General features: G+C 23.0%; 1 protein-coding gene across 2 annotated transcripts; it reads left to right on the forward strand.

Annotated features, from left to right (window-relative positions):
- The first annotated feature begins 9,883 nt into the window (after window positions 1-9,883).
- Window positions 9,884-12,574, forward strand: LOC113865685 (prefoldin subunit 1). 2 transcript variants are annotated; one of them, XM_027500400.1, is made up of 6 exons: window positions 9,898-10,069; window positions 10,193-10,246; window positions 11,360-11,465; window positions 11,618-11,624; window positions 11,741-11,825; window positions 12,043-12,574. In XM_027500400.1, exons 1-6 carry the CDS (start codon window positions 10,046-10,048, stop codon window positions 12,154-12,156), a joined length of 390 nt encoding a protein of 129 aa, XP_027356201.1. In that variant the 5' UTR covers window positions 9,898-10,045; the 3' UTR covers window positions 12,157-12,574. The 2 variants fall into 2 exon arrangements, with proteins under 2 accessions (XP_027356202.1, XP_027356201.1); XM_027500401.1 differs by lacking the exon at window positions 11,618-11,624 and having other exon boundaries at window positions 9,884-10,069; window positions 11,360-11,469.
- The last annotated feature ends 24 nt before the right edge of the window (window positions 12,575-12,598 follow it).

The following is a 12,598-nucleotide window of genomic DNA, read 5'->3' on the forward strand; positions in this document are numbered from 1 at the left end:
ATATATTTGTCATATAAAAGAAAAAGCTAATTTCGTTACAATGTACCTAATGACAAAAAAAGGATTAAAAATAAATTTTATATGAGAAATGATGTGAATTTTTTTTACTTATAAGGACTAAATTACAAAAAAATATTGTATAAGAATTAAAAAATAATTTATTATTAAATTTTATAAAAGCTTTTGCTAAGTAGAAAATTTTTGTTAAAAAATAATAAAACTTATGTATAATAAATTTTTATTAAGAATTAGATAATTCAATATATTAATAATATTAAATTATATTATTTTTATAAAAATAACATAATTTATTAATTTCTTATTTATGATAATTTTATTTTTTATAGGAATTTTAATTTTTGATATTGTGATTTTTAAAAATTATATATATATATATATATATATATTTAGTATGTTTAAATAATTATTGAACTTTTTGTATGAATGTGACTAAAACTTTCTCACTTTTATTCAAATATTATATTTTAGGCACATTTTTTAAAATATTAATATTAAACATGTGAATAATCTTAATTTAAGATTCCTACATTTGTTTGTAAAAAAATAACTCCCTACTTAGAATGTGTTTAGTAAAATATAATGAGCTAAAAGTTTATTTTATTAGTGAAAAAATATCTAATAAAAATAACACTATTTGATAAAATAAGTGAAATGAATAATTATTAATATTTTTATTTTAATTACTAATTAAAAGTATTTTTATATTTTTAAATATTTATTTTTTTATCTATTTTTAATTTAATTTTTTTTTTTTGCTAAACATTAATATTTTATTAAGAATAAATTTAGAATACAATGGTACTCTAATCCGTTACAACTATAAAAGAAATTAATAATATATGTTAAGGGATCATTAATATTATTCACATATACATTATTGCAAGCCACTTATCAAATTGTCCATATTACTGCAAACTATACTATTACAACTCTCTTCTATTTATTTTTTTCACATTAGATTCCACACATGCTTGATAATGTCTCGTGCAAATTTACATATAAGTATAAACTGACATCAAATCATTCAAACACCATATACCACATTCAAAGAGATACTACGATGCAAAAAAAAAAGAAGATGCAATATATCCTTATTTTCAATTCTAAGGGAATCGTCAATCTATGTTTAATCAAGTTCTTTTGCATCGGGACTGCATTAAGCAACATACGTCAAACCAATATCAATACTTTTCTCAGTGCACTGACCTTCTAAATCTTGCATAAGACTTGCACTAGACTCAACTCTAAACCACTACATACAATCAAGAAATGATGAATGTAGTGATATGCAGATTGCACACTATATTTATTGTCACTGTCACACTTCCATAGCAATATATCATTTTCATTTTCTCTCGGCTTCTTATCCTTCTTTTTAATCATTGCTGAAAATAGTCTTAGGTATAAATTTGTCAATGCAATATTTTCTGTCCATCTATTTAACTTTTAAAATTTTACTTTTTTATTTTTTTATATTAAAAAAGAAGAAATTAGGTCATAAATAATAAAAAAATAAATATTACAACATTGATTATTTAAAAAATAATAAATTATTATCTTGAGAAGATTTTTTAAATTTTAATAATTTATTGATAAAATAATTATAAATGAAAGTAAAATAAAAATTTTACTATCTTAATTTAAAGATGATAAATAATTTTTAAAAAATATTTTAAAAATTTAATTACTAAATTTTAAATTTTATTCTAATATATTTATATATTCTATATCTATATCTATATCTATATCTATCTATCTATCTATATATATCTATCTATATTTCTATGTAAAGTTAACTACACTTACTTATTATCCTATGCATTAAATTTTAAAACGTATAAAGTCATTTTTATATATGTGACTCTATTTACCTATTACTCTATGCATTAAAAATTAAAACATATAACTTATGAATTGAAATTATATTTTATTCATACTTATTTATCTTTGAATTATATTTAAAGAATTTTTATTAGAATTGATGAATTGTGTTTAAAGAATTAATTCAGAACCTATAAAGTTACTCATATTAATTGTATCTAATTATTACTTTCCATATTAAAATTTAAAACGTAAAACTTACCAATTAAAATTATATTTTATTCATATTTATTATATTTCAATTGTATTTAAAGAATCCTTATTAGATTTGATAAATTGTATTTAAAAAATCTATATTTCTATGTAAAGTTAACTACACTTACTTATTATCCTATCCATTAAATTTTAAAACGTATAAAATCATCTTTATATATGTGACTCTATTTACCTATTACTCTATGCATTAAAAATCAAAATATATAACTTATGAATTGAAATTATATTTTATTCATACTTATTTATCTTTGAATTGTATTTAAAGAATTTTTATTAGAATTGATGAATTATGTTTAAAGAATTAATTCAGAACCTATAAAGTTACTCGTATTAATTGTATTTAATTATTACTCTGCATATTAAAATTCAAAACGTAAAACTTACCGATTAAAATTATATTTTATTCATACTTATTATCTTTGAATTATATTTAAAGAATCTTTATTAGATTTGATAAATTGTATTTAAAAAAATATTAAAATTAATGGTTATATTATATTGCAAATGGCAACACGTAAATATTTATACTAGAAATTACTTTAAATTACCATTCATTAAAATTAACAACAATATTTTTTAAAATTTATGAATTAAAATTATATATGATTCATACTTATTATGAAATACATTTAAGAAGAATTTATTAGAAGTTATGATTATATTATATACGTTGAATTAAAAAATTACACCTATAATATTATTACTTTATATTATATATTATTAAATTAATTTTTTCATAAATTTTAAATTTATATTTCAAAATTTACTTCAGATATTAAAATGTAATTTAAATAAAAAAATACATTTATAAAATTATTAGTTTATATTATATATTATTAAATTATATTTCTAATGAAAAGACAAGTTTACATATTTAAATTATTTTAATAATTAGTTTAATATAATATATAGTTCAATATATATCTTAAAAATTAAAATATTTATAAAATTATTAGTTTATACTATATATTGTTAAATTACATTTCTAATGAAAGGTTAAGTTACATATTTAAATGATTTTATTAATTAGTTTAATATAATATATAGTTTAATATATATTTCAAAAATTAAAATATATATTGAATGTGAATTATTGTTTTATATTATATATTATATCATTAAAGTAAATTTTGAATGAAAAGACAATTTTTATGATATTAATTTTTTATTTTCTGACTTTTCATATATCTTCAGAAAGAACTTTTTCTTTTTTTATATAAGTCATATTTACATAACTTTTGAAAATTTGTTCAACTTCTTTTATTGTCATATTTCTTCTTTGTATTTTGCAATCATGGCCTATCCACGTAAATATGTGTTTTCAAGTTTGATATTTTTTATTTTATTTCATTAAATTATTATATATTTTAATTTATTTTTTTGAATAAGCATAAAGTAGTCTTATTTTTAAATAATATAATATATTAAATCTTATTTTTAATTGATTAATTTGTATCAAATCTCTTATTATTTTCTTATATTCATCACAAGTAATTATTTATTTTTATGTTTTTCATGATGTTGTAGGAGAACAAGAAGTTCCAACAAAGATAAATGGACTTTTTTTAACGATATGTGTAATGCCTTGGTTTGAATGTGTTGAATGATATGACTTGAATGTATTTACCTTGTCTTATTGCATTGATTGTTGAATTATAATTGAATGTGCTGTGTTGAGCTGATGTAGAGGTATATTTATGTATGTATATATTGGTTAGTGGCTGAAATTGAAATGAGATGAGTAGCCTAAGTTCTGGTGCAGGGCTTTCTCGCTATAGCGAGAGCTCCCAGAGAGAAAGGCATGCGACTGTTGCCTTCTCGTTGTAGCGAGAGAAGTCTCGTTGTAGCAAGAGAGCGACAGTCTCGCTGTAGCGAGAAGGTCTTGCTGTAGCGAGATTCTGCAGAAATCAGAGTGCAGTTTCTTTTGAGTTTTTCGCTGTGGCGAGAGGGTGTGTTGCTGCAGCGAGAATTTGTCGCTGTAGCGAGAGCGTCGCGTTTCATACTGTATTTAAGGGTTTTAAGAGAGCTGCGCGAGGGTTATTTGAAAACCCTCGACCCTTCTCTTCTCTCCTTCACCTTTTCGGTTGATTTCTGCCCCAAATCACTGGAAAACTCCAATCTCTTGCGTGATTCTAGGCGAAGGGGAGTGATTGAAGCGTATTGATAGCCGAATGATAGAGTATTGTGGTTGTATGCTGTGAAAAATCATAGGAAGGATGACCCATGTGTTAAATATGACGTGTAGGAAATTGTTGGGCTGTTTGCTGAGTTAATAATGCTGTACTTGCTAAAAAATTTGCTGAAATTATTAATATGTTGATTGCTGCATCATTCTAGAGCTGAATAGGGCTGTCATGATAGGCGCTGTGTCACATGCTAGGTGGATAGTCATGTGGCTTTAGAAAGCTGAGCTGTACTATCTGGATCCAGATACCGGAACGAGTCACTCCCGGACTGGCACAGTTCCTCTGAACCTGCTGAATGTGCTGTTAAAGGCCAGATGGACACTGTTTCTCATTTTGCATGAGCATGAGCTGGGCTGGACTGCATGGGCAGAAATTGTTGTTTCTTGCTGATTTGTTGCTATTATTTTATTAATATGTTGTTTCTTTTTGTAAGCCCACCCTTGCATTTGTCGTTATTGTGATGTTTGTGTTGCGATGACCGTACCTTAGTACGTGAGCAAATCAGGCAAGTGAGGCTTCGGCTTCCCAAGCTGACCGGAGTAGCTGATGGAGAAGCAGAGGATTAGGCATTAGGATTTGCTCATGTATTAGTCTTTTGCTGTAATCAATATTTGTAATGATAGCTAAGTCATATTTTGTAATACTTACACGGTTAAGAATGATTTCTAACTAATGCATGTTGATTTCTTTTGATGATGGTTCATGAGTATTTAATTAAGGTGATTTATTGTGTTTTGCTGAGAATTAGCGAGTTATGTTTATGACCTTGCCCTTGGGGTCGTGACAATCTGAATTCAATAACAGAAGAATAGAAAATAAAAGTGTGAATATATGTGATATTTAATTATAAAAAATATGAGTGTATGTATTATAGAAAATATTTATATTTCTACATCGAGATCAACAAAGAATTATATCAATATTGACATACTAGAAGTTACTCAATTTATAAATTCATTTAGATATTGAGATTATTTAAAATCTCTTTATTACGTTAATTATTGCTAATTCTTTACTTTTTATTTTAACCATATTTTCAATTATTTATTATCACTTTGTTGAAGGAATTTTAATGATATGCATATTACTCACAATGTTGATGATACAATATCTATTATTCTTCATAAGTTAGAAAATTTTAAAAACAAATATAAAATCTTGACAATGGCAAAACCAAAGAGTGATATGATAATTTTAATCTCTCTTATACTTTGTTTACTTTGTTCTTCTTATTTATTTTTTAAACTAATTTTTTAATTAATTTTCAGAATACCGTAATTAGTTGTATTACAACTGTGAACAATGTAATGCTTAAAAATAGTTGGTATTATATTTCTTGCCCCCATTGGAAGAAGAAAATTTCTTTCACAACTACAAATTTTAAATGTGAATTATGTTATAAAGACGTTGAGTATCTAATGACAAGATAATTAATTTATCACTATGTATTCTAATTTTTAAATTTTTATATTAAAATAAATTGAATTATATATTATGACCTTAATTTATATACATTACGAGTTTCTTCTTGAACTTGATGTTAAAGATTCTACGGATTCAACTATATTTGTCTTATTTGATGAAGTTGTTGAATAATTAGCACAAGTAAAATTAAAAGATCTTATTGTAATATATAAAATTGTAAGCAAATGTGTTAATTTCTAACTTCTTAAAAAATCTAATCAAATAATTGATTATATAAATAAAATATATTAAAACATATAACTATTTTTATGTGATAATTTTTTTAAAAGTGATGATGAAGTGTTAAGTTGTCTCCACAACTTTTAAAGATTATTGGCACTTGACATATTGTTTAAATAAAAATGAGTACTTACTTTAAAAGTTGTGAAAGATAAAGTTTCACTGTAAATAAAATTGTGATGAATTGGAGTTTCATTATTTTCATTTATAATGTTTATAATACAATGATGAATAACTTTATTTTCATTGTTTCATATTTATAGATTGAGAAGGAAGAAGGTTTAGACAATACAAATACAAAAACAAAAGAAAATGATTTGGCAATAAGTTGTTTACCTATATCTCTAACTATAGAAACACCAAATTTACCAAAAAGAATGAGAAAATTGTATTATTCAAATTTCTTATATTAGTAATTTATATTTGATATTTTTTTTTGGTTGTAACTTAAAGAAAATAAAGTAAAAAATGATGAACAAAAGGTAACAATGAAAGATTTAAAAAATTGAACTATTTTTATTGCAGTACTATATAAATACTTTTAATATTGTGTAGAATCTAAAAAGTAAAATGTCATCAAATATTTAAGTCTTTTATAAAATAATTTTGTTATTTTATTATATATATCTCTTTTACTTTATTATTATTATTATTATATATATATATATATATATATATTATGTATTAACTTTGTTTATAGACAAATCTTATATGTGATTTATAAATTTTATATTATATCAATATTTGTAAATTTAATTAATATAAAGATTAATTTTTATATTATATACAACAATTCTTCTCTTTTAGTTTCTACTATTTAATTTTTTTAGAAAATAATTTAATAGAAATTGATATATCATAATTGTGTATAACCTATTAACATAGACAATATTTTATTTATATTTTATATTATAATAATTATAATGACAAATTTTATTTTTTTAAATTAAAAAATTAACAATATTTATACTTAATAATTTTGTTGCAATATTTTTTTTATAAAATACTAAAATAATGATGATAAATTCAAAATTTTTCAATTAAAACTAATTAATTATAATAATTAAAATAAATTAAAAATAATTAAATATCATAATAATAAAAATAAAAATGATTTAACCGTTCTACTTTTATATTTAGTAATTTTATATCGTAATTTTTGAATAAGTAAAGAAAATATAACGTTTTAACTTTGAATTAAGTTTAAATGTTATATTTAATTTCTATATATATGATTTGTTTTAAAATTTTATAAGTATGAAATCTAAATTTTTACAATAGACTTTAATTCTAAGAAAGATAGAAGTTAGTGTCAAAAATGTTATAAAAATATTTTTTATATTAACATATTAAATTATATTTATTTATTAAAATTTCATATTATAACTATATGATTAATCAAAATTTTCATATTGGAATATAAATTTTAATACTTTTAAAATTTTTTATAATAGCATTTAATTATAAATGTAAAGAAGAGTACTTTCTAATAGAAAAATTTAGTCATTTTGTAAACTTATAATTAGTTTCTAAATATAAATCAAAATACAGATAGTATACATAAAAATATGAAATCAACATAAATATTTTTATTAATATAATTATTTATTATGTTATATTATTAAAATTATACATCATTATATCTGCGTCAAAATAATTAAAATAAATCTATTTTTTAATGGCGATATAATATTTTAACATATTTATATTAAAGTTATATTCATATATCTTTAAAATAATTAAAGATCTAATAATGATATTTTTTTTTACTTATTTTTAGTTCAATGTATATGTTTCTTTTTATACAGTATTTTGAATATTAATTTTTAAATTTTATTTAAATTAATATTTATTTTTTTAATAAAAATTTTAAAATATTATTTGATCATTAAATTAGTTTATGGATATATTTATTTTTATTAATTCTTAATTAAAACAATAAATAATAAATAAACTGTATTAATTATTTTCAGAAATTAAAAAACAATTATATAAAAAATTAATAAATTTATTATTTTAATTTTATGACCTAAATAATATAATTTTATTATACTTAATTATTTATTAAATAAAATTAATTTATTTATAATGTCAATCAATATTAATACTATTAAGTTATCAAAAAATATAAAATAATTTAATCATTTAAAAAAAACTCAATTTTATATTTTTTTATCAAAAAGTAAACTTTTAAATTTAGTATATATATTACATTATTATTAATTTTTATTTACAATATTTTTTATGGTAATTTTATTTATATATAAAAATTTTAATATATTTTTATTTTTTAATATTAATATATAGTTTTGTGTATATTGATATTCAAAGCAAATTTTTAAAATTTCATACATTGAATAAATACTTTATTTTTTTATATATTAGTCTGATAAGTTATTTTTAAAAAATATGATATCATGTTTTAATAATTATATAGTAAAATTTTATTAATAATTTAAAATTACAATTATAAATAGATAGTTTATCATATAAATTTAATTCAACAAATATAAAAAATATATAAATAAAAATTATAAAGCTTTTTATTTAAATTTTATAACTTATATTAAAAAATTTATTATATTTAATAATTTATTGTTATAATTATTTATTTAAAATTTTATAATAATGAATAATTTATGATATCATAAAATAATATAAATTTTATTTTTACATTTTAAAATTAAGATATTTGTATGCTATTTTGTTTTATGTTAATAAATACTAAATTATATATATTTTAAATAATAATTTATTTTAACAAATATAATTTTTTATTATATTTATATATTTATATATTTAAACTATATATTTTATATTTTAAAATAAATTAATTTAATAGAAAAATCATTTCTTAGCTAATTATTATATTTTTGTACATATTTAATAGCTTTTAGCTAATTATCTCAAACATTTTTATTTTTTTTATTTTTTAAAATAATTTTAATTTAATTAATTAAATTTTCAAATTTTAATTAACATATTTCTTAATTTTATCAAACACACCCTTAATACCAAATTTTACTATAGTTTTTTCTTTGAAAATTCAAATGATAACTCTAAAATCAACTATTAATTATCAAAATTATGTTTTCATCGGTAGATTATTTTAAATACGAGCCAAGGTAAGTGGTAGGCTGATTTACATCGGATATTGCATTGTGATGTTCCAATGAAATATAAGTCTTTCAGAAGTAATAATCTTTATTATAAGAAGTGGAGTTGTTTTTTATTATTATTATTATTATTATTATTATTATTATTATTATTATTTAATTTCATTTTTTTTATCTATTTGGATTATATTTAAGTTTGCTCTTTTCTTTCACTTGTTTTTATTAATTAAGTTCCTCTAATTTTAAAAATAAATAGATATAATCTTTTTATAAATTTTTTTACTCTAAACTCTCAAATTATTATTATTTATCTAAATATTTAGGGTTTTCTAAAAATTATCTTTTAAATATAATTATTTTAAAATAATTTTTTTTTGCCTTAGGCATCTTTTGATTACATTATTTACTAGTATCACAAGTTGCAGTATTTATTATTATTATTATTATTATTATTATTATTACATGTAACAGGGGTAAAAATTAAAAAATTATACAAGATTACATTTATTAATTATTAATAAAAACTAACAAATAAGTTATCAGGTTAAAATAAAAAAATAAAATAAAATAGTTAAAAATCTGATTATGAAAAATCACCAATAACCTGCCATTATTTCTCAACAGGGTATTATTTTACTAGTTTAAATGGACAAATATAAACAAATTATATTAGAACAAAAATAAATATAAATAGATTATATATATATTTTCATAATTTCAAGAGATTATTGATAATTTGATGATTTGCTTTGGAAAGATGAATTAAACCTAGCTCAGCCATTTGACCATCAAACGTTGCGTTTAGTTAGACTATCATTTTCTCCGTGCTCTTGTTCTGGGATTCAGTCACGTTAGGGTTTCTGAGAGTGAGCACTTCGTTTCCGTAAACGAAGGATTACTGGTTGGCATTGATTGATTGAGATGGCAGATGAAGCTAACAGAAATGTAACTAAACTAAACCATCTCTCTTACGTTCCTTTTTCATATCAAAATTTTGTTTTGATATGTGACTCTTCGATTTTGTTCTTATTGCTGTAACCGATTTTCATTTTTTATTTTTAAATGCAGGCTTTCCTTGAAATTCAAGGTCGCATGATCGAGACTACTGGAAAATTAAAACAGGTTTCTAATAATCTCTCTTAATTTATTATTATTATTTATTCGAATTTGTTTTTTATTAACCTAGCTAGATGAATTGTTGAATTTGATTCAAGTAGATATCCATGGTACCGTTCTGTTTCTGCAATATCAGTAGCTTCTAGCAAATAGTATATAGTACTTAGTGACTAATGGCTATCTCATTTACTTGAGATAATTAAAATTTATTAAAAAATATTAGATTGATATTTTAATTAATATGTGGCTAAGTATTGGCTGAGAAGGGATTTTCTTTTATTTCAAGTTTGATCAAGGCTGAGTATGGTTGGATCCTATTAGAATCTGACATCATTTCGTTTCATAAATTGATGATGTTTTTCCAATTTCCACCATGTGTTTCCTGGCTCTATTCATAGTAGTCAATCCCGGCGCAGAGCGGCCAACCTCAAAAACGCTATAGCAGGGATAGTGGTGGCTGGATAACCGCTATTCTGGAGTTTGCATACACACACATACATACTGAAAAATATAAAATTAATATACAAATTTGGAACAAAACAACAAAGGAAAACTCAAATTAGAGAAGGAAATAAATTACAAATAGCAAAGGGTGCAGATTCAAAATTTTTAGGGAGAAAAGCATAGTGGCCGCCACAGCCGCGATTTCTGGCCGCTATTCGCAGCGCGACAGCCGCGACGCTACAGGGTTGCCATAGCGGAACTGCGCCACTTCGCTGCGATAGCAGCTGCTATGGCTGCTATTGATAACTATTGCTCTATTCTTAATGTTTTGTTTTGGAGGATTTCATTAATGTGCTTGCTTGTAATAATTTTGACTTTTGAAGAAGCTTTTATGATGAAGAAGAGTGATTTAAATTTTAATTAATATTGCTGTGTCTAGGACATCCAAGCTGTTGTTTTAGGTAGTATTACTTGTGTGTGCTAGGATGTGCAGGCTTGGCACTGCTTAGAAAACTTATACCTGAATTCTGAAAGAGAATATGTAATTTTATCTATTTAAAGTGGGATGAAAAAATAAATGAAAATCCTGGCATTGTTATTTTGCATGTGAGAGTGAAATGCTTATTAGGGGTTGCCTGAGACTTTTCAAGTTGATATTTATCCCTTGGCACACAGGTGCAAAACCAGATGCGTTCTAAGGAAGCAGAAAAGAAGCGTGCTTTTTTGACATTGGAGGAGCTGAAGCAGGTCCCTGATGATTCTAATGTTTACAAATCCATCGGTATGTAAAGAAAATCATAAGCTGGGCTGCTGGTGTTATTACTGCTATTCTTAAAACAACCCTACAAAATTGGAATGACGGTATTGCTGTTTGTATTTAGTGATGCTGCAGTTGTCTAGAGACATGATGGTTCCATATATTTTGTTTTGCAGGGAGAACGTGAGTTGTGGTTACCCATTTGCACATGCTACTAAATAGCGTACACAAACTTGTTTTATGGGCTGTTTGGAAAATATAAATGACATACTTTTATTCACTGTTAATATAATGATCAGGTTTGTGATGGAGACCAAGGCAACCTTAATGAATGAACAGGAGAACAAGTTCAAGGATAGTGAAGCTTCAATTACTGCATTACAGGTATGTATATATACATGTCCTTCCATCATTTGTGTGAAAACTTTTAGCCTTCGATAACTTTTATCCTTATTTTATTTTAAATTTTCTAAAGTTGAAAGGACAAAAGTTCAATCTCACAACTGAAGCAAATTTAACTGTTTTAGCTAAATTTCTGAAACAGTATGAGTTTCAATAATCTTTGAGTGAAAGTCAGTTCTTTTTCTATTACTTCTAACAGAGCTCCAAAGAATACTTGGAAAAGCAAATGGCAGAAGTGGAAAACAATTTGAGAGAGCTGCTGCAACAAGATCCTGGTCTTGCTCGGCAAATTATGTCTATGAATGTAATGTAAAGTAGAAACTTTCCATTAGTGAAATTAACTTTCCAGTGGCAGGTTTCTAGTGCATTTGAGCAAATAGAAAAATTCGGAAGTTGAGACACTGAGGATTAGTACTTTCTGCTTCATGAATGTTCCATCCTTCTTGAAATGCTTGTAAGTTATCTTGATTCTTAGATTGTCAAGTTTATTCCATGATTGGGAATCCTTATTATTGTGTGCATTTTGGTTACTCAAGCACAATTTATTGATGCTGGATAGAGATGTATATGTCTCTGCTATCTCCTTTGTGATGTGAGAAGGCCCTGCTTCATTTGGATGTAACAGAAACCATTAAAAATGAACACGGTTTAACTGGCCTTCTTGAAAGCTTAATTTGTGACAAGAAGGGAACGCTCGATTTAATTAGTCAACCTCACACCTACAACGAAAAATGCGCATCTGATTACTGTTGTCG

Source organism: Abrus precatorius, unplaced genomic scaffold, assembly GCF_003935025.1.
Source record: "Abrus precatorius isolate BTA unplaced genomic scaffold, Abrus_2018 Scaffold4, whole genome shotgun sequence".
Taxonomy (NCBI): Eukaryota; Viridiplantae; Streptophyta; class Magnoliopsida; order Fabales; family Fabaceae; genus Abrus; species Abrus precatorius.